The sequence below is a fragment of the Macaca nemestrina genome, chromosome X (genome assembly GCF_043159975.1).
Source record: "Macaca nemestrina isolate mMacNem1 chromosome X, mMacNem.hap1, whole genome shotgun sequence".
NCBI lineage: Eukaryota > Metazoa > Chordata > Mammalia > Primates > Cercopithecidae > Macaca > Macaca nemestrina.
The window spans coordinates 145437660-145461294 of record NC_092145.1 but is presented as its reverse complement, the minus strand read 5'-3'; the positions used below and the strand labels follow the sequence as shown (position 1 = coordinate 145461294).

The window sequence follows — 23635 nt, the reverse complement described above, 5'->3', positions numbered from 1 at the left end:
ATTTAATGAGGTACGTGGTGTTAAATGCAGCTTCCAAAAAAAAAAAAAAAAAAAGAGTGCTTTGGACCTGTGAAAGTCTAACCTGTGTCCTGGCTAGGTTTTTCCTGCCCTTCCTTACTTTTGACATTGCTGACAATAGTTTACAGGAATAGCATATGCTAGCAGAATCAAGAAACTTAACCTTGGGCTGGGACTTTTGTAAGTCAATTAGCTAATTTACTGATTAAATGTCATACATTTTCCCAACAAACATTCGTCTGACCAATGCAAAAGTGACCAAAAGCAAAGGTGATTTCTGGTTTAACACTTTCACAAAATTTTGTTCTTGGTTTTTAATGCGCCTAACTTTAAATATATTGTTGTGGGATAATTTAGGAATTAGAGAGACTGAGGGGTTAAGGAGGATTTATTATTTAGGTGTATTGGCCTACTTGCCTTAATATTTAAAGGACTGGGTTTGGAATACAGAGTTGTTATTTTTTAAATATTTTGTGAGGCAGGGGGAGATTTGTAATAATACAGTATCTGACTGTTAACAGTGGTATCTAAAGAAAAAACACAGAACCATGTGAAAAATACTGGTCCTGGCATATTACTGCCTACATTCTTATAGAAAAACTTACTTAAGGGCCAGGCACAGGGGCTCACACCTATAATCCCAGCACTTTGGGAGGGCAAGGCGGGCAGATCACTTGAGGTCAGGAGTTCGAGACCAGCCTGGCCAACATAACGAAACCCCATCGCTACTAAAAATACAAAACTTAGCTGGGCGTGCGCCTATAATCCCAGCTACTCAGGAGGCTGAGGCATGAGAACTACTTGAACCCCAGAGGAGCAGGTTGCACTGAGCCAAGATCTGCACTCCAGCCTGGGTTACAGAGCAAGAATCCATCTCAAAACAAACAAACAAACAAAAAACAGAAAGTCTTTTTTACCAAATCTTGGTAAATTTGTGGAGGGGGGGATTCATGTATATGTATACACACACACACACACACACACACACGCAAAAGAAATAAAACTGGGAAATTAACATGCACCATTCCCTGCCTCTTTACCAATAATTGAAAAATGCTTTTGACCTTAGAATACCATGCTACTTGCAAATTAAACTATTTTAAGAGATTGAACAAGTAAAGATATTTGCACTACAGAATGAATGAACTATATTTAAGAGATTTGTATTCCAGCTCCAGATTAAATTCAAACCATGCTTACATGGGTTTTGACTGTAAGAAGGTTTTATACCTTTTTTAAGAGTGCACTTAAGGCTGGGGCGTGGTGGCTCATGCCTGTAATCCCAGCACTTTGGGAGGCCGAGGTGGGCAGATCACGAGGTCAGGAGTTCAAGACCAGCCTGGCCAAAATGGTGAAACCCTGTCTCTACTAAAAATACAAAAAAATTAGCTGGGCATGGTGGCGCATGCCTGTAATCCCAGCTATTCAGGAGGCTAAGGCAGGAGAATTGCTTGAACCGGGACCTGGGAGGCGGAGGTTGCAGTGAGCCGAGATTGCACCACTGCACTCCAGCCTGGGCTACAGAGTGAGACTCCATCTCAAAAAAAAAAAAAAAAAAGAGTGCACTTAATTAAAGACCACAAAGACAGAAATAATGTACAGGAGCAACAGGAGAAAACATTTTTAACATGTTCTTGCCAATATTGACTTTGTTGGACTTCATCTAATTTAAACCAGAAGAATGATGTATCTATGAGAACACCAAAATTATTACTGAGAATTTTAGAAAGCCCTTGCCCAAACTGACAAATTAAATTAGAAGATAACTTTTCAGATCATGCTTAACTTGAAACTTAACAGAAGCATTCCTTTTTTTTTTTTTTTTTTTTTTTTGTAACTAGTCAAAGTAACATACCTCCCTGAAATGTGTGACAAATATAATCCCCAAAAGAGATCTCTTTCCATGGTCCGGACCTTCTGATACTTTCTGAAACTTCATAGTTCTTCTCATTTTCCCCAGTTAATTGAAGCATTCTGATGCTTCGTCCTTGGAGGTCTTATTTCTTTAGATAAGACTGCTGTTGTCTAGTGTCTTCCGAGTTGTCTAGTGTATTGGAATCACATAAGACTATTTTGAAAGAGAATCCTGGATGCAAATTGAAATGGATACTAGATAAAGAATGATGTAATCCTGGAACCCCTGCGAACACTAAAAATACATGGGGAAATTCTGAACTCTGTTTATGAATAAATACTCCTCTATTAAGTGACAATCCCAGCAGTGACAGGGATATGTGACTCATTTACTTTTGTAGCATCTCACTACAATTAAAGGAAATCATTTCTTTCAAGAAATGGACACTATTCTCTACAAAGCGTGAGAATTTAAAATTTGCCCAAATTTTGGCATTTCATATTAGAATAAACTTTGTTTGGAGTGCTTTGCATGCTACCATATAAAATGGGTTTAGTGAAGAGCTTTTCCTGACAGCGACAAGTGGTTAATCAATTCCAATTGCTAATGACAGCAAAAAAATACACATAGCTTGCCACTTCCAATTGCTAATGACAGCAAAAAAAAAAAAAAAAATACATATAGCTTGCCACGTTTGCTGCTTTAATCACAATTTATTAGTCTTTCTATTTCCTGAGAAATTTTAGTCTGGTTAGAATGCCCTTCATTTTTAAAGTTTGCTTTAAAATATTAAAGAAAATAATTATATACAAGTAATTATTTTGGCCAGTAGAAATGAAGTTTCTCAAAATACTCTTAATAAGCCACTACCTATTTACTTCTTAAATAACAACTGCTACAAGATCTACTAACTTGCAAAAAAATAAAGCTGAAAATCCTCCACAAACTGATGCAGTCAACAGCATTTGCTACTTTAAGTGACAATTTTTCAAACTACCCACTTAAAATCAAAGTATAAATATAATCTGCCTTCTAGAAATACTATTCATGTGAATTACCTAGGAGGGATTTTTTATTAAAAAATAGGAACAAATTCATGTACTTTTACCTGAAATTCCACCATAGATCTCTTCTGCTATCCTAGCTGCTTCTTTCCTATTTCCTTTGACGATATAGAAATGGGTTAGGAGAGCCAAAAAAACTTTAATTAAAAGCTTAAAGAAAAAAAAGGTGGCAAACATTGTAATAAAAATGTTTTTAAAGCCATAAAAAGCAGAAGCATCTTCCATTTTGGCTTATGCTCTGTATAGGGTCCTAGGACTGTAAAATTTCACTGAGTTATAATTAGTATCATATGACATCTATTTTAAACCTTCTAGCACTCAGTGCTCCTGTTACCGAGAATTCGGTTTGTAGGTTCTAATCTAACTGATTTGGCGACTGCATGTGCTGACTCCACAGCAGTGTTAAATAAATTGAAGAAACTTCCTTCTAACCAGAAACATCCAATAGTTCTAGAACTACACAACTCAGTACTATCTAACCAATAAGATTCATATCCAAACATTTTATACTCCTAAACCCCTATTTTTCCTATTTTATGTCAGAAAGCAGGGTTAGAAAGATAGAAACTTCTCAGCTTCCATAGAAACAAAGCAAGTTATTTGACATACAAAAAAAGTGCAAATATGCTTTATGTTCTAAGTGGGAAGTACTACTCCCTGGGGCATTTCATTTTCTCTTAATTCTGAAGTTTATAGAGGATTAAGTCCAAATCTAAAATATGACCAGTTAAAAAAGACCATTTACCTGGTCGGGCGCAGTGGTTCACTCCTGTAATCCCAGCACTTTGGGAGGCTGAAGCAGGCGGATCACCTGAGGTCAGGAGTTTGAGACCAGCCTGGCCAACATGACGAAACCCCCCTCTCTACTGAAAGTACAAAAATTAGCCGGGCATGGTGGCAGGTGCCTGTAATCCCAGCTACTCAGGAGGCTGAGGCAGGAGAATTGCTTGAACCTGGGAGGCAGAGGTTGCAGTGAGCCAAGATCGCACCACTGCACTCCAGACTGGGTGACAAGAGCAAGATTCCATCTCAAAAAAAAAGAAAAGGAAAAAAAAAAAAAAAGACAATTTACTCTAAAGCTGTATGTATGTATTTATTTAGTTTTAAGATGGAGTCTTATTCTGTTGCCCAGGCTGGAGTGCAGTGGTGCAATCTCGGCTCACTGCAACCTCTACCTCCTGGGTTCAAGCAATTCTCCTGCCTCAGCCTCCCGAGAAGCTGGGATTACAGGCTTGCGTCACCATGCCTAGATAATTTTCGTATTTTTAGTAGAGACGAGGTTTCGCCATGTTGGCCAGGCTGGTCTCAAACCCCTGACCTCAGGTGATCCGCCCACCTTGGCCTCCCAAAGTGCTAGAATTACAGGCGTGAGCCACTGCACCTGGTCAAGCCTTTATTTAATAAAAGGCCTACCTTGGATGCCTCTCCAAGTAAAAGTGTCACACTAGAAGCATCAGACTACTTGCCATGGTAGTTCCATCTGGGACAAGGTCCCACGGCAAGGTTCCCTCCTGATCATTCACTTGCATTTCAAGCATTGGTAAAGGTGGTGCCCATTTCTGAAAAATGTGGGCTATCCTTGATCATGGAAAAGTCATAGTGAAATGGACAAAAGAGATGCCCTAGGTTCTGGATGAAGTACCCAAATATTTCATGAATCAACCTTCTCCAGCTGGGCAATTTTCTCTTATCAGCGGCAAACAGAAGTGAAATGGGTTTATTTTTAGTTTTCCTCATCCTCATCACTCTAGGCCTCTGCCTTCATTCTTGGCTATGTTAGATTTTGTAAATTTCTAAAATCAATTGAAAAGACAAGCCAAAATATAGTTATACCAGCAGCCTAATAAATCTTAACGAATGCTTTATGCAAAAATATAGGAATTTCTCCTAGCATGCACGCAAATTAGAATGACTGCCTGGTTAAGAACTGTTTCACTACATTAAAAAGCTGACATGTAAGAATACAACTTTGAACCACAACATACAGCTCATCGATTTCAGTGTATCAGAGCACTATAAAGACCTTGAGTTGTCTTAACTCTCAAGGAACGGATACTAACATAAGATTTACTTTACTGAGCTTATATTACCTGGTAGAATACCAGTGTATGAAAATACATGAATATAACTTTTAGTCCTTTTCATGTATCTCTTTCTTCAATTACACTCTAAGTACGCAATCATTTAGTCATGTCAGACCAGTAATGTATATTGTTCTATAACATTATTCAATCTTGTTTTGGTTTTTTCATTTAAAACATGGCTGTCCAATGTTTTACACGCCAAAAAAGTTGGCCATGAGAAGCTCAACTTTTTTAAGGTTCAAATGGATGTCTATACTATTTCCGAGAGACCATCTTTTTTTTTTTTTTTTTTAATTGAGACAGAGTCTCGCTCTGTTGCCCAGGCTGGAGTGCAGTGGATCTTAGCTCACTGCAAGCTCCGCCTCCCGGGTTCACACCATTCTCCTGCCTCAGCCTCCCAAGTAGCTGGGACTACAGGCGCCCGCCACCACGCCCGGCTAATTTTTTGTATTTTTAGTAGAGACAGGGTTTCACTGTGTTAGCCAGGATGGTCTCGATCTCCTGACCTTGTGATCCACCCGCCTCGGCCTACCAAAGTGCTGGGATTACAGGCATGAGCTACCACTCCCGGAAAGGCCATCTTTACTATATTTGAACATTACATTTGAGATGGGCATAACAGGCTACTGATACACAAGGACATTTGATTCATGCTGTCTATCACGGATGAAATAATCAACAGCACCAAGGTTTCTCAGCCTCAGCACTATTGACATTTTGGGACAGCTACATCTGTTGTGGGGGATGGCCCAGAGTATTGTGGAATGCTTAGCAGCAACCCCGACCTCTACTCACTTGATGCCAATGCCCCACCCCCATCTAGTAGTAACAACCAGACATTGCCGGATGTCCCCTGGGAAACAAAATTGTCCCCCCAAACCCCAGTTGAGAACCACTGAGCCATACCCAAATAGAAATGATAAAGGATAAAGTAAAATCAATTCCCCCAAGTACTATAGACTACAAATCAAATTCTACATAGAACTTTTTCATAATTTTATATTAAAAAATCCAGCCACAGGATACAATTTAACATCTAGCCACATTCATTTGGGAATGCAGAGATGGATAAAGAGGCTTTAAAAATACTTCACAAAAGTAAACACAGACCTATACTACCCTGACTTTGCCAAAAATAAGTTTTGGCGTAAGATAAATCAAAACATAAACATAGGTGACTGCTTTCCACTGCTTTCCACTGCTTTCCACAAAAGGGGTGGGAGAAACTAAATCAGGGATATCCAATCTTTTGGCTTCCCTGGGCCACATTGGAAGAATTGTCTTGGGCCACACATAAAATACACTAACAGCAGATCACGAGGTCAGGAGTTCAAGATCAACCTGGCCAAAATGGTGAAACCCCGTCTCTACTAAAAATACTAAAGTTAGCCTGTGTGGTGGTGGGCGCCTGTAATCCCAGCTACTCAGGAGGTTGAGGCGGGAGAACCATTTGAACCCGGGGCAGCCTGGGCAACAAGAGTGAAACTCTGTCTCAAAAATAAATAAATAAATAAATAAATAAATAAATAAATAAATAAATGAAAATACACTAACAATAGCTGATGAGCTGAAAAAAAAAGAAAAAAGAAAATCACAAGTCTCATAATGTTTTAAGAAAGTTTACAAATTTGTGTTGGGCAAAGTAGAAAGCATAATTATGTAGCTCACATACGCAATACAGTTTGTAGATCTTTTCCTTTGTCTCACATGATAACGCTAGGGCAGTGAAAAACAAGGGCTTATTTGGGTAAGGAAACAAAGGCACAATTGAACTTGCTATTCCATGAGTAAGAGAGAGAAGATATTCTAGAAACAAAAAATGACAGAGTAATTCATCGCCCAAAGGCTATTTCTTGTTTTACTAATAGACCAAGCAACACATCCAAATTGCATTGGAAAAGAATGTGTCGGGGGCAGGGATAGCCTGTTCCACTAGTAAATAACAGTCTGGTCATAAAATAAGACAAACAGAAAATTAGCAAAATGTCATTCTGGTCTTTATTTTTGGACATGTAGCATGTTTTAACAAATCAGTTTTTCATAGGCAACCTTTTGAAACATCAAAAGAAATACAATATAGTTTTCACAAATTCCTCATCACTGTAAATTCACTTTAAAATCAACGTAAGTAGCAGGGTAGAGCAATGTGTTTCCACATACCGACCAGTGCAACACTGACAGTTACAATTAAGGTATCCAGGAAGGCTGAAAATCAAGATTTACGTAAAACAAATTTACTTCCATTTGTTAAAAGTAGTAATTTGCAAATTACATGTCTTACAAGCAAAGGCAACTAACTTTAGATCTTATTTCCATCTCAAATAAATGACAATTTAAGAATTAAATGACAATTTTAAAAAATCAAGCAAAAATATAAGGAAAAAATGGTGGCGTGCGTCTAAAACCTGTTGAATAGAATAATAGCCAAATATTACAGTTTCTCACTTTACAATGAATATTGGCACTGTTTATTTCATGTTTATATGTGAGTTTTTATGCATAAAAATCCCAGTAAGACTGAATGCTTTAGATCAGTCCATTTTTCTCCAACAAAAGTGCCCCTAACTTCTAGATTTCAAAAACTGCACTCTTGCTTTTGCATTTTAGTACAAACAAAACACAAATATATTTCTTTTATATCAGTGCAACCAGGTAATAGGCATGTTATTTTTTAAAAAGTAACAAATTTTGTGAATGTTGTCGTTTTTAAAAATCCTATACAGTATCACAACACTGTCAGAATCTATGTAGTGCACCCACAAGTGCCTCACTGTTTTGAATTCACAGTCCTTTTCTCACAAAAACCTTAAGAGTTCAAAGAATTGATAATACACACCATGTGAATAATTTGGGGTTAAAAAACCCATGGCTCTGGGCAACAACAATTACAGTTAATACGATCCAACAACAAAGACTGTTGCTAAAATTTTCAACTCGGTTTGCTATAAATAAAACATTCTGAAGTAAAGCTTTTTGCACACTGACAATACTTATCAGACATCAGCGAGGCCACAGTGAAGGGGAGTGACTTACATTAAAAGGACAGGGTAGCAGCTGGTTTTGGGATGGCACACCTCATACATTCCGCTCAGAAAACACGAAGGCATTTATAGAAAACTCAAATATGCACTGAAAAATATGGAGGGTTTCTCTGCACTATCAACAGTGATATCGGTCCCCAGTACTGAAAAAGCAAAAAATATCTTCATAAACACAACTGAAGATGAAGGCTCTACCTAGGAGAATGCATACAACAGGTACTAGTAGTGTGTTGGTGATTTTTTTCCCGGCATTAACTGGCATGAGCATTTTTGGCATGTTGGATATTTATCTCATATCAACAATGATTATGATGAAGTAAGCCATTTGAATGGTAAACAGAGAGTGAATGCACCCCTGGTCCTTAATGGCGGGAAACATCTAGTTCAACATTCTGCACAGAGCAGGGGTTCAAAATGTGCTGGTTACTAATGGACTATCTTACTCAAGGAACCTGTTAATTATATGTAACACCTACTGAGTGAACCTAATAAATGTTTAAAGATGTGATTTAGATTTCTAATAAACGTATATGAACATGATATAAAACAGTTCATATAATTGTTGTAGTTCCCTAAAGAAAACTTGTAAACATCTGGTGAGTGTCTAATGGTGTAACATTAAAAACTGGCCAAAAAATGCCCAGAAAACGTTTGGCCCTTCAGCACCCAAAGCTCTCAAAATATAATGTTAAAACATCTCTGCTACAGGGATTTCAGTAGTCTGAAAAATTTCATACCTGAGTGGCTTAAATGTTCTCTCCTAAATTTTAAATAAGTGCAAGAAGTTTCTACACTCAGGAATTGCATAACTTTTTAATCTTTCCTCAACAGAAAATATTGAATGATATAGAGGTAGCATAACTTACTAAATTAACTCTAAAAAAACCAAAACCCCCCAAAAGCAAGGTTATTTTCCATAGTCTTAATAGAACTATTAGAAATGTTGAAAATCTTACAGTCTAGGCTTTCTTCTACCTGGTTTTAGATATCTCACTATTCTCACCCTCTCTTTTACTGTGAGAATAGTTATTAGTCCAGGCACCCTGTGGCCCAGTGGCATCTACTGCAACATCAATGATAGAATCTGGAGTCATCCATCTCAAGAAAACGAGGAAGAGGAAGCTGAAAACTGCCAACAAAGCAAAGATGTAGCCTGTTACTGGGCCGCAGTGAGAAATAAGTCTGTCCAGTCGTTTGTCCATTGGCAACACAGCTTCCATTGATACCCGGTCATATACCTAGAGGGAAAGAAGGCAAGTGTGAGCACTTTCACCCATCACCCCATCACCTGTCCCATGATAAACAATGACCGGATCCTGCAGGAACATTTTATAAACAAACGCAAACAGAAGTTGCTTGTGTTTTGTTGCTGTCATAGTAATGATATCCTTAATGAACTTAATCACAATAATCATTGCCATTTGATTCAAAACTTACTGGGTACTTATTCTGGGCAAGACACCAGGCTAGAGGCTGTGTGATACAAAGAATAAGCCACAGTACCTCTCCCCTAGGGAGTCACCATCAATTTTAGCCAACTACTAGAATTCCAAAGTCCCGCAAAGTCTGAACAGCTTTTGGGGTCACCACTGTAGGGTCAATATTTAATTCAGCAGTACTGAAGCAGGATTTGCCTTTGAAGATTCCTTGACTAAGCTGAGATGCTCTCACCGGCATCTGGCAGACATCAACCACGAGCAGAGAGCTACAATCTAGCATACTTCTGGGAACACAGAGGCTCCTCTTTCAACAGCCACATGAGGCTGTACATGTTGCTGAGCATGGATGGTGAGGACATACAGAAGCATTTCATGGATTTCAAATAAAAGAAGATAAAGAGATGGGGGAAATTTCAGCAGATACTATAGGTCAAACGTTGACAAATGAAATAACGTTTTTTGCTGAGCAAGTAGGTGGCATGCTTTTTAAACACTGCCAAATACTAAGCTCTAAAATCTCAAAAAACAGAGATCTTTAAACATACTTGTTCAGAACACATCAAATGGGCCAACATTCATATTTTGTAATTTGAGTATTACTTCTGTTTATTCTCATATATCAGACCTGTAAACCGTCTCCTTTTGAACTCAAGAAAGTTATAACATGCGGTGCATGTTGTACAGGTCAACAGCCCTTGAAAGGTACGGCATGTTTTCATCCAGCTCTTTTACCCTGAGGACGTCCTGAATACAAACATTTTAATAAGAATTACATTGAGAATTATGCTGAGACTGGTGAATTGCAATTTAAAAAGTATGTTTACAACATGAACTCCAAATTCATTTCATGATCGATTTTCTAAATAGCACAGTTAAACTAAGAAGGAGGAATTGAAATGAATTAAAATGTCATAGGGTTAAAAGAGTAACTACAAACTGACTTTTTGTCCGGCTTTATTTCAGGTCAATTAATCTACTTATAGTTTTAAGTGATAAAATAACAATTTACTACTATGAAGAGGATGTTAGCAATGACAATCGATTATAGGCAAGGATTTACTTTTTTCTAAAAGTGTACTATAAATTACCATAGAAGTAAAAAAATACAGATGCTGTACTATTACTTTAAGTATAACTAAAAGAAAAATGTGGTTACCAAAAAAATCCCAATTAACCCCTTTAATATATACTGACAAACCGTCACCATAGTTCTTTCCCTGTTAACTTATTACGTACAGTGGCTCAGGCTTCTGAGGTTTATATGATGTCAATCAAGAAGGTCAAGTCGCAACTTACAGTGCCGTGGTTCTCAAAGGGAGTGGAGATCAGGATGGTATCATCAAAATAACCTGTCTAACCAAATATCCCTGCCAATTATATCCCCAATTCTATCTCTGCTCCTAAAGGATAACATTGGAATATAGGGAGTGGTTGGGGAGGCAGGGGGACATCAAGATGGAGTAGAGAGAGTCTGAAAAGGCTGCCCAGGGACTCTGACATGCACTCCTCAACAGGTAAGCACTACACTCAACTTTCCATGTTTCATATGGGGGAGATAGTACAAGACTTGTAGAAGGTCAGAATGTCTCAAAATGCTTCAGTCAAAAATGTTTGACTGTTGCAAATATCTCAGGTTTCAATGGAAAACGTGTAAGACAATTTTTAGAGATAAGTTTTTAGAACTTCCATTCAAATGAGTTCATCTTATACACTGGAATTCATCATTCAAACCAAGTAAGAAAGCCTTACAGTAAAGAGCTATTCTCCTCAGCTCCAACTTGCTATCTACTCTAGGTTAAAAACTCATTGCTCCACTGAATATCACGTTGGTAGCATTAGTCTAAACTACTACCTTCTCCATGTTCCACCTGGTTATCTTTCCGGTTCACAATTTCCACATACTAAGAAGCTGAGTTGTTTCTGTTCAGCTTGTTACATGGTAATAAGAGGCATGAGGCAGAGAACATCATGAAAAGGATGTAAAGGATGAAACTGAGAATACAAGCAGTCCCTAATTCAAATTCAGGAAGCATTTCCCACAACTGTAATCTCCTACCTAAGGGTGTTAATCTATTTCCTATACCCGTCAATTCTCTGTTGCTGCTTTTCATTTGTGATTTTTCCCACTTTTGTCACGTACAGTTTGAATTCTAACTTACTATGTTCTCAATCAGCCCAAAGATGCAAACATCCTTTTCCTGGAGAAAATCACATTAGTTAGCAAAAGGGCTACAAGAGGTTTAGGAAGTAGCCTGAATAAAATATTCACAAGTTATAAAGTTGCCGTAATCAGCAAAACCATGCATTTCCTAATAGAGTTGTTTGCTTTAGAATTATCAACAGCTTCAAGAAAATATCTAAGAGTAGATTTAACACTCATCTTGTCTCTATTCATTGTGACTTTCAGAACATTTTGTAACTTCTTTATGCCCATTTTAATGACGGGGCCAGACTGTATTACTGCTATTTTCAAATGTCAAATGCAATAACTTGACTAGACACTTAGCCCGGTAAGTGTACCAAAATCTGTTTCTTTTCATCTGGAAGAGGTTTCATCAACTTAAGCAACAGAACAGAAATGGTAAACGTCTATGTAAGAAAAGGCAAATGTGTATGTGAAACATCAAGTAAGAGTTCAGACACAATCTGCTCTCACCATGTGACACACCTTTTCAGTTCTTTCCGCAACATTCCTCCAGGTGTAGAAAGTCTTGACTATGTTATGAATGTTTTCTGGAGCCAGCAATGTCCCTGACTTCAGTTGCAAAACAGCCTTTTCCAATCCTTCACACAAAGATTTTACTGAAGGCTCACATAAAATAATAAGGTCTTCTGGAAGCACCTCAGGAATTCCACCAACTCTGGTACTTACAATCTTAAAAAGAAAGAAAGAACGCATGCTCCACCATAATCATGCCCTCAGGAAGATCAACAAAACCAGTTAAAACATTATTATGAAATGTGTCTCATTATTTTTCAAAACATACAGAAATCCCAACCATGAATGCCCTCAAAGCTTTTTACCTGTAAACCACAACTGGCTGCTTCCACGATCGCCATGCAGAATGCTTCAGTAAGGGAGGTATTAAGAAAAATATGTCCTTGAACTAAGACATCTCTAACATCCTTGTGTTCTAAAGCTCCCAAAAGACGCACCCTGATTTTTCAAATGAGAGGGGAAGAAAGAAGGCAGTGAAAACTCATGCTACAAAAGAAACTTAATTTACAAACCAAGTCTGCTATTTATATGACACTTAAATTCTTATTGCTGCTAATGTTCTCCACCTCAAAAGATTAGTATCACCAAACACTGATGTAATAGAAACAGTCTTATAAAGCAGTTGGGTTAAAACTCATACAGCGAACATTATTTCTAACTTCTGTTACACATACCAAACTTTATCTTCTCCAAAACTAGTTTGTATGTAATAATATGAATAAACTTTGATAATTAAAATGTTAAAGTGCCATTTCTAAACAGGAAAATGGCCCTTTTATTAAACTTGACGCTTTACATGTACATGCCTTGTGTTGTGTGGTTATTGAGGAAGAGACCTGTCCAAATCTGTATGTGCAGAGCAATTTACATGATTTGAGCCCTATTACTTAAATCACTATACAGTATGGCCTGGAAATCTGCAAACGCTTCCAGTTAAAGCAGTTGTTTTTTGTGCCTTTCATGGTGCCTCCAACAATGGCCCCCCAAAGTCAAATAATATTGGGCTAATGGAAAAAATAAAATTGTGAATTCTTCAACTAGGTTTCCTATTTTATATAAAAATTTTGAAAAGTCCTTGCATTAGATTTATATCAATTATATGTATACCAATTACATGTAGGAGAAGCAACACACCTAAGGTAGGCATGCAGTTAAAACCAAATAGAGATAATTGACAACTTCTCCCTCAAGACAACATGAAATTCATCAATACCTGTCATGCAGCTGGTATCTTTCCCGAACTTCTTCCAAAATGATTCTCTTTGGTCCCTCTCCTCCAATTATGAAATTTAAATCTGGATATTTCTGACAGAGTTCAGGTATTATACCACTAAGCAAATCGATCCCTGAAAATATAAATTTGAATGTTGGAGATATTAATATTTAAACTTAAAAAAAATTCACCAGAACTACTGAGAAATCCACTCATTTTGAAAAGTATTAGCTACGCACTCCATAAAGGAGAGAAACTCTCTTAAACCTTTCCCAGGAGAGTGGAATTGTTCGCAAACTGGCAGTGGTCCCCCAAGACTTACAATTCTTGAAGATGTAGACCTTGGCATGCATTACCTTCCACACACCCAAAATATGGCCTATTCTGTTCCATCTCAACAGACTATTCTTTAAGTTATTCATTTGTGTTTACACATTGCATACTTCTAAAAAAGGTAAATTTAAGGTGGTTAAGGTTTGAGTTCATTTTCTCCAGAGCAGGCAGCTGATTGGAGATCTGGGTCTTGTCCCAGCTTTTTTACCAGCAAGCCCGTTGATCGTGGGAAAGTTTTATGATCTATAAAGATTCCTATGTACCTAAAGTTTCTTTCAGCTATAAGATTCTATCAGTCTGTGATTCCACCTACTGCCATAGGAAAAGGCTAAGCAACGAAATCTAACTGCTGCCTCCACTTTGTTTAAAACGTGGCTGGTACAGAGAATTTTGCAGTGAACACTACATTATTAGCAAAATTTAAGTTCAAACCAGCTATAGCCCACTTTCCTGGAATGGGGGTAAATGAAGGCGGCAGGGCATGAACTGTTAGATCACTACAGTCTGTAGAACAAAAGGATGCATCTTGGTTCCTTTCTTCTCCAAAATGATTTTCTTATAATATATAAACACAATCTCAGGTAATAGAAAACAATAAAGTAAATTGTGCCCTATTAGTCTGAAAAAGTGAGTGGCTATCCAAAGTCACAACAATGTCAACACTATTTGAGAATCTAGTTCACTGTTCACTAACAATTACAAATCGTACATATTCAAAAGTAAATATAAAACAATCCACCTAGAGCTAAGTTTACTAATTTTAAAAATGCACACACACATAAAAATTGTATTTCTTACATTAATCTTCCACCCCAAATAGGCAGATCAGTTATAAAATAGATGACAGGAGAAATGACATATATATATGACATATATATACACATATATATGACATATATATACACACACATATATATATAGGGTCATTTTTATTAAATAATACAAAGTAGAATTCATTAACTAAACTCTGCTAGTACTTTCAAACTATTATTATATGTATCAAAAATTCCCACACAGCTTTTCTGAATATGAAGGCTTCTCATTAAAATCATAGCTATCTTTGTTTCATGTCTACTACCAAATCACTCAATTAGATTTCTAGATAAACCAGAAGGTAGTTTAATGACTTTTAACATTTAGTCATCTACAATTCCTTCAATCCATTTTCTTCCTCACCCTTTTCTTTCTCATACAAGGTTAAGAGCCCATTCTTCAAACAAATAAAAAACAACATAGAGCAATAGTCATAAATGATAATAGCTAACAGGAACTGAGTGCCTGCTGTGACAGGCAATATACTTTAAATTCATTATGTCATTTACTCCTGACAACTATCTCATAAGAAATGGAACTGATTACTATTACCAGTGATCTATATTCTTATTCTAAGAATAAAGGCTTTTCCCCACCACTATAAAAAAATTTATTCTGGAGCCTCTAAGAAGGGTATAACGCAATGGAACCTAGAGACTTTCGACTGCCATGTGAACACAAAACAGACAATGAAAATCTCTGATTCAAACTGCTTTTAAAGCTCAGTCTAACAATATTTTTAAGAACCTTCTGATCTATACCTAGGATATGAGTGGCTGGGCATGGTAGAGGAAGAGGAGACCTTAGCTCAAGAAAAGCTGGACTCACGTGTGTCATCTCTGTTACTTACTGTGTAACCTGGGTGAGTTACTTACCCTCTCTGAGACTCAATTTCATGTAGATAACATCTACCCTACAGTTGTTGGGAGGGTCAAATGAGGTATTATACCACGAACAGGCTTTATCAACTGCAGAATACAAATGTAGGTTGTCATTACCACTACAGAAGGAAGCGGGCGAGCGTGCCTACACATGCACAGAGTGCTGGTAAATCCTGACTGAGAGCAAAACAGACTTGGAAGAGGAGGCTCAGGAAGAAGGCAGCCAAAAAGCCTGGATAGGGAAAACTTTCATTTATCCTCTCTCTCACTTAAGACATTCTAGTGGGACTTTGATATCTGGTCCAATAAACTCCTGAGGAAATTAATTTGTTAATAAGGAATGGACCATTAATAGAACTACTCATTCTTGGGCTACAGGTATGGCTGTTCCTTCTAAGAATGTTACTTTCTGCAGGGTGCCTGGCATCTGGAGAGGGTTCGATAAATATCTGTTTAGTTACTGAATTGAGTACAGGAAAGGCCATACCATCACTCCATTGGTGGTTAGCTCAGCTGATTAAAATATCACGTTAGAGAAGGAAAGGTAACAGGTTTAATCTTTGTATGGGTTGTTAATTTTGCTGATCCTTGATCACACATGCGTCATACTCTTTCTTAGCTAGCTATCTCAAGAAGATATGCTATTTGGTTAAAAAATAAATTAGGTACATTTCCTAAGTTACAAAAAACACATCCCTAATGTCCCAAGAGGAATTCAGAATACAGAATGCCAGTCGGTTCACACGTCCCTGATTAAAGAATAAAAGCATGTCATTGCCTTCAAACCAGAAAAGGAAGTTCAGGCCAAGTTTCCTTGCCAACCTCCACTTAAATGGACTGCTGGGTCAATCAAGGTTCTCCATTCCAAACGTAAACTGACCAAGGCCCACATCTAGATTTTAGGCCACTCCCTAGCACACTGGCACACCACTGAGCTCAGTGCTTATCAAGAAACAGTTGTGTTTGTTCACACATCTGTTTGATGTCAGTTGTACTTGTCATCGTGTTGAGTAATTTAATTCAATATCACATAAACTGATAAAAAGAGTTTCTACAAAAACTAAGCTGAACAGTTTGAAAAATCCAATAAAGGAAAGTCACAGAAAAAAGTTCTTGGCAGATGAGGGGTGTCCTAAACTGCTGTATAAAACTGAAAACAAATTAAAATTCCTGAAGCATATCAGTTCATATGCCTTTAAGTTCTGACCCCACTCAAAAGAAACTCAAAGTAGCAATGGTAGATTATGTTTTGTGAAAGGGAGTGTACAAGATGCAGCTGAAACCAGTGGCCCAGCACTCAAAGCTGGCAGTCCTACATCAAACTACTGGCAACTCAGTGTGTATTAATATTTTGAGTTAAATTCAAATATTAAATATTTAAGTGGGTATGTATTTATTTTTTTTTAATGATTCCCTACTATAAATGACACTTTTGATTAGTGGACAGGTTTTCAAATAGCACTCAGAAGACACTGTTTTTTATAACCAGACTGTGTCAGACTTTTAGTAAACAAGCCTCCACACATTCAACTGCAGTGTCCATTAAGTGCTGTAGAGGTACAAAAAACAGCCTCCTTGGCCAGGCGCAGTGGCCCATGCCTGTAATCCCAGCATTTTGGGAGGCGGAGGCAGGCGGATCACGAGGTCAGGAGTTTGAGACCAGCCTGGCCAACACAGTGAAACCCTGTCTCTACTAAAAATACAAAAAATTAGCTGGGCATGGTGGTGGGCGCCTGTAATCCCAGCTACTTGGGAGGATAAAGCAGGAGGATCGCTAGAACCTGGGAGGCAGAGGTTGCAGTGAGCCAAGATTGCACCACTGCGCTCCAGCCCAGGGGGTGACAGTGCGAGACTCCATCTCAAAAACAAAACCCAAAAAACCTCCTTGATAATAGTGGATAGTTACAAACTAGGCTAATAGTTTATAGGAACTATCACTGAACCCTTCCGAGGTTCCCAATGTTGCTTAAATTACACAAATGAAAAAAACTGAGACTTAGAGATGTTAAGCAACTTGTCCTCAATCACACAGCAGGACAGACCCATCATCTGATCCCGGGACATCTAATCCCCTTTTCTTCATCACTTACCTGCCAATATGTTATTAATGTCTTATACATGATGAAATGAAACAAGCAAGCTACAATACAGTAATGTGCAGAGCAAGCCCACTCACTGATTTTCAGTATATGTACGTACACATAAAAAAGACAGGAAAGCTATAAATCAAAATATTCATTAGGGTATCTCTGAATAATACAGTTACCGCTGATTTTAGTTTTCATCTTTGTGCTTTTCTTAGTTTCCAAAATATCTGCAATGAAAAGACATTACTTTGGCAATCAGAAGAAAAAAGCCATCTGTGACCTCTGCCCTTTACTTCTTTTTTTTTTTTTTTTTTTTTGAGATGGAGTCTCGTTCTGTCACCCAGGCTGGAGTGCAGTGGCACGATCTTGGCTCACTGCAAACTCCGCCTCCCGGGTTCACACCATTCTCCTGCCTCAGCCTCCCAAGTAGCTGGGACTACAGGTGCCCGCCACCGCGCCCTGCTAATTTTTTGTGTTTTTAGTAAAGACGGGGTTTCACCATGTTAGCCAGGATGTTCTCAGTCTCCTGACCTCGTGATCCGCCCACCTCAGCCTCCCAAAGTGCTGGGATTACAGGCGTGAGCCACCATGCCCGGCCTGCCCTTTACTTCTTTACCACATGTGCAGGGCTGTTTTTATTTTTAAAAAGACCTGAAATGTAACAGCATCAGGTTATTGTTCTTATTTTTAGTAACCATTAAAACATCAAAGGTTGGGGGACAGCATTCACCACCATCCTGAAAAATCTCTCTTCTTGGATATATAAACCAATATTAGAACTTTCTTTGCTATAATTTATAGCATTATAAAACCATAAAACAAAATGAAAAGCCAAACAATCATTACATACAAGTATTCAACAGCTTTCTACAGGGAAAAAACTCTACAATGCAATTATAGCTATCATTTCATTACCTTTTCTGTAAACAAGTCTGCTGACAACAACAATAGTTATACTATCATGCCTTCTAAATGGGTCTGGAGTGAAGTCAGTAGGATCTACAGCATTAGGAATGACGGATACTATTTCAGGATTCAGTGCTGCTCTTAGTACAGTATTTTCCTTACTAGTATAAGACACACAAATGATGTGGTTTGTATCACAAAGAGACACGGTTAGAAGCTTGTTTGTAAGCACCGAGCTGACATCAGCAAATCCAAAAAGGGAATGATCCGTGAAGACTGTCTGAAGCCCCATTGTCTTGGCGTGGAAGAGAGCATCATGGGCCATGGCAGAAAAAGAACTATGTGAATGGATTATCGTGACTCTCTCCCGAACGAATATGTACCTGAGCAATGGCAGACTGTGAAAGAGGGTCGTGGCTGTAGACTGGTTGTACATGACTTTCAGAGGCAAGTAATAGACTTTGAGGCCATTAGTGAGGTAACGGATGCCTTTTCGATTTCCATAAGCATGGGTGACAATTATAACCTTATGCCCTCTTTCAATCAGGCACTGTGAGAGCTGGTAAATGTGGCTTTCCACGCCTCCCATATTTGGGTAGAAAAAGTCAGATACCATGCATATATTATGGGCATGGGTTCTACATGTGGAAAGACTTCCAGGGCTAACCCGAGAGGGTGTAGCTGAGGCACGGTGGCCATCCCCAGCTGTTCCTCTACAGGCCATACTGAGATGGTTTAGGCATCAGTTCTTAGAGCAACCCAGTTAAGAGATGTGTCCTCTATTACCTGAAAAAGAGTAAAACAGGATCTCAGCTCAGAAACAAAACACATTCCTATTACAAATCCAGATACAGATACTGTTTTAATGTTAATGTAAATTTGTTAGCTTTTCCCCAGAATTAAAAACAAAGCATATCATCAATTTACTCATTTGACGTTTACTTGCTTGGCATTTACATACAACAAAACTAGGTTCTACAATGTCTTAAGTTCGTCCTAAAAACACTGCTACATGTGTAACTTTAAATAGTAAGTCTGTTACACCACAGCATATCATGGTCCCCAACAAACCAGTCTCTTCCAATAATTAAGTATATACAAACACCATCCATACACACAGGTTTACATATTTCCCCTTTACTCTTACACTTTACCAGCTTCTATTAATACTTATTAAATGGCCACTATACATCAGCCACTACATGCTAAGAGTCTTCTGTATCTTATTGCAGCCTCACCAAAACTCCATGAGTTATCAACTCCATCTTAAAAATGGAAAGTCTAAAGCTTAAAGGGGTTAAGAAATTTGTTCAGTTACTCAGTGCTTAGAGGTAACACAATGTAGCAGTCTGTTTCATTAGTGGTCATGTCTCCTGGTATTTATGCCCTTCTATAGTATAGTCCCTTTCCCTTGCATTTGGACCTGGTTTAGCCCATAGGAGGTAGTGAAAGTGATGTGCAAATTTTTGGCCTCAGCCTAAAAAAGGTGTGGTGGTTTCCAAGCTGTGGTGGTTTTCACTTGTGCACTCTTAGATATCCTAAGCCAACATGTAAGAAATCCATCTACTGTGCTAGAGGGGCAAGGGAAGAGATGACAATATGGAGAAAGAAGAGCTCTGAGACTACATGGAAAGAGCCAGAGGCCCAGTCATCCAGCCAACTTACCAGCTAAATGCAGCCTCCTAGTGACCACCGGCAAGACCAACAGAACCACCCAGCTGAGCCTAGCTCACTGCAGTATCATGAAAAATAACAAAATGGCTGTTGTTTTACATCATTAAGTCTTGGGGTGGTTCGGTAAAAAATAACAGACAACTAAAACAGGCCAGGATTCAAACTCAGTTATACGGTCCACTGCCTGTTTTTGTAAAGTTTTATAGGATCATAGGTGTGCCCATTCATTTATGTGAATGGCTACTTTTGTGCTACAAGAGCAGAGTAGTTGCAACAGAGACCATATGACCCACAGAGTTGAAAATATTTACCATCTGGTCCTCTACAAAAGTTTGCCAACCCCTGCTGTAGAGCTTAGTCACTAATTCAATTAATCTCATAAAGTTTTGCTAGTATTACCTGTGTGGTTTACACTAAAACACACCTGGAGCTCTAACTATCTTTTTGAGAGCACCTTTTTCCAATGTCACCAGAGCACATGCTGCAAACAATCCACATGTTCTCCTTCCTTATTCAAAAAGGGTAATTATTTAGGCCGGGTGTGGTGGCTCACGCCTGTAATCCTAGCACTTTGGGAGGCCGAGGTGGGTGGATCACCTGAGGTCAGGAGTTCAAGACCAGCCTGGCCAATATGACGAAACCCCATCTCTATTAAAAATACAAAAATTAGCTGGGCATGGTGGTGCCTGCCTGTGGTCCTAGCTACTCGGGAGGCTGAGGCAGGAGAATCGCTTGAACCTGGGAGGTGGAGATTGCAGTGAGCCGAGATCACACCACTGCACTCCAGCCGGGTGACAGAGCGAGACTCCGTCTCAAACAAAACAAAACAAAACAAAAACACAAAAACCAAAGAGGGTGATTATCTAACTGCTCCCTTCACTTTTTAAACTTTTCTTTCAGTTATGCAGGCCTTTCAAACTCAATGAGTGTCCCTCCCTTCAGTGTGGTGTCTAAAGATAAAGGCTAAAACTAGAGATGGGCTGTATCTGGGACCATTTTTCCATTTAAAGTGCAAAATGTTTATCTCAGGGGTCCCCTAAAGCCTTATTAATATGAAACGCCCACTCAATATTTAGTACTATTATACATTCTTAGATATCTAAAGCTAAAAAGAATCTTGGATATCTAGTCAAAATCTTCCTCAGCTTTACAAATAAGATTTCCAAGGCTCCAGAAAACACAACTATACAACGAGAAACCATCCTAAAGCTCCGAGTTTCCGGTTTCACCTGCAAACTCAGAAAATGCCAATTAACTGTATGTGCAAAGGCCTGTCTATTCTCTCCAACAAATTCATCTACTTTTTTTTTTTGAGAGGGAGTCTCACTCTGTTGCCCAGGCTAGTGTGTAGTGGAGCAATCTCCGCTCACTGCAGCCTCTGCCTCTCGAGTTCAAGCGATTCTCCCACTTCAGCCTTCCGAGTAGCTGGAATTACAGGTGCACACCACAACGCCCAGCTAATTTTTGTATTTTTAATAGAGACGGGGTTTCATCATGTTGGCCAGGCTGGTCTCGAACCCCTGACCTCAGGTGATCCACCAGCCTCGGTCTCCCAAAGTGCTGGGATTACAGGTGTGAGCCACCGTGCCCGGCCTCATCTACATTTTAAATACACTCTCAGAAAGACTCCAGAAGTGTTTGTTGACCTGAATTTACTAATTAAGATTCAATATTACCAAATATCGAAATTCCCCAAGTTTGTACTTTTAGGTGGCTTAACTAACATTTTCTTACTGTGGTCACCTAATCCCGAACTTACAGTTCTACCAGTTTTAAAAGATGAACGATAGCAAAAGCAGTGAGTAATGAACCAAATATCATTTAAAATTTTGTCCTCAGCCTGCAACTCTGTGAGGAGTCTGCCCACTTCCACCAGGTTTTCACTCCAAACATCTCTGACATAAAAGTTCAATATGCTGCACAATCGCAAAATCTTAGCTTTTAAAGCCGAAATGAGGCTTGGAGTTCTAGTGAATACCTCTCTCGCTTTATAAATGAGAAGCCAGACAAGTTGAGTCATTTGTCCAAGGTTCCCACCCAGCCACTTAAAGTGGCAAAGAAGACCTTACCGTAAAATTCTCGACCACGGCCAACGAGTCCCGGGCAATCATTAGCGGTAGCGGTTCCTTAAGAACCTTAGGGAGACCTGGCAAGAGTTGTGGGTCAAGAGAATGGTACTTCCACCGACAATTCCTGGGCACTGTCTGAGCTTCACTCCCTGATTCCCTGAGAGGTCGCCGGGGAAACGCTCGGGCCAAGGAGGGGATGACCCTGCTCAGACAGCGACCCCGCTGGGTTCATGGCGGGGACTGGCCAGGCCCAAAGAGAGAAGGAAAACAGCCAGAGAGTGGACGTGGGTCTCAGGCCCGGGGTTCCGAAGACCCCAGTTCCTCGACCCACCCGCCTGAGCCAAGGAACCGTCCTAAACGCACCCTCAGACCCAACCTACTCTGGAGATCCTCCGACCCAACTTCCGGGCTTCGAGCCGGGTCGGCTTCAACCCGTCCACCACCCGCCACGAGCCCACGGGCGCAGAACAGCCCCATCCAAAAGCGGCCCAGAGCGCTAGAGACGGGCGGCGAGACGCGTACTCACCGGTTAGTTCCATGGCCGCCAGTGTCCGGACCTCCCGCGGCTACAGCCTGAGTCCCTCCCTGCTGTCCCTCAGCACCAATCTAGGCGTCCGCGCCCAAGGGCCGCGCCCCCTAGGTAACCAATCACAAAGAGGCGCTGAGGTCACGTCCGAGAGCGACGCTCTGTCGTCCCCACCCTTAAGCGCGGGCTGCAACGTCAGCGCGCGCCTGCGCCCGTCTCCTAGAAGCGGCCGTCGGTAGGGTGGGTGCCCCACCCTGGTTTCCTGGTTACAGCGTCTCTATTCTGGACGCCAGTTCCCTCCCCGCTTGCTGCTGATTGGAGAGACCTTTTGTTTGTAATCAGCTGTGCCACGGCAGAACCGTGCCCGTTCTTACCGCTCTGGGACGTTTGCCAGATGTAGCAAATAAAAATACACAAAAAGTCAAAACAGATGAAACTATGAAGTTTCAATTTCAAATAAAGCACAAATGATGTTTAATACAAGCATGTACCAAATATTGGGGATTTCACTACACAATTATTCGTTTTTTATCTGACATGTAAATTTAACTAGACATCTTGTTATTTATATGGCAACTCTACACTCTGGGGGAAACATATGAGGTCTGATCCGAAATATCAACTTCCACTCGAACTGGTTCAACTAGTTATGATGGTACTTGACCAGGAAGCTAAAGAATCGGTGAGAGTGGTGTCATGGTCATCCATGCGTCACAGCTGGTACTTGGAGTCCCCCATCCCTGCCATACGTGCGTTTTCGAGAACAAATTCCTTTCTGAGCACCATCACCGCCACCATTACTGGCACCCATTTTATTACGCTTAGTGTAAGCCTATTCATGATGCTTTTCCCAAGCCTCTAGAGAATGAAATACTCTCACTTTTTAGTGTTAATAGTACTTTGGCCATGTGCT

The 23635-nt window shown here is 39.5% G+C and overlaps 2 protein-coding genes across 8 annotated transcripts in view; both read right to left on the bottom strand.

Moving 5' to 3' along the window:
* Positions 1 to 3197, bottom strand: part of LOC105478151 (ankyrin repeat and SOCS box containing 11) — a 35130-nt gene extending 31933 nt beyond the window's left edge. Inside the window, exon 1 of one of the 2 annotated variants that reach the window (XM_011735185.3) lies at positions 2982 to 3197. In XM_011735185.3, coding sequence (XP_011733487.2) covers positions 2982 to 3162 — 181 coding nt within the window. In that variant the 5' untranslated portion in view covers positions 3163 to 3197. Of the gene's footprint in view, positions 1 to 1873; positions 2221 to 2981 lie in introns of those variants that run through there. The other variant, XM_011735186.3, reaches the window with a different exon arrangement.
* A 3799-nt stretch (positions 3198 to 6996) lies between these two features.
* LOC105478153 (phosphatidylinositol glycan anchor biosynthesis class A) lies at positions 6997 to 22831 on the bottom strand. Of its 6 annotated transcripts, XR_011618401.1 has the most exons (9): positions 22723 to 22822; positions 22197 to 22273; positions 18463 to 19239; positions 13434 to 13566; positions 12526 to 12658; positions 12158 to 12376; positions 9066 to 9300; positions 8055 to 8205; positions 6997 to 7226 (listed from the first exon to the last, which is right to left on the bottom strand). XR_011618401.1 is itself a non-coding variant. In XM_071089108.1 (8 exons), exons 3-8 carry the CDS (start codon positions 19175 to 19177, stop codon positions 8129 to 8131), a joined length of 1512 nt encoding a protein of 503 aa, XP_070945209.1. In that variant the 5' UTR covers positions 19178 to 19239; positions 22197 to 22273; positions 22723 to 22822; the 3' UTR covers positions 6997 to 8128. The 6 variants fall into 6 exon arrangements, 5 of the variants coding, with proteins under 5 accessions (XP_070945209.1, XP_070945211.1, XP_070945210.1 ...); XM_071089108.1 differs by having other exon boundaries at positions 6997 to 8205; XM_071089110.1 differs by having other exon boundaries at positions 6997 to 8205; positions 12170 to 12376; positions 22723 to 22821.
* Between the last annotated feature and the right edge of the window lie 804 nt (positions 22832 to 23635).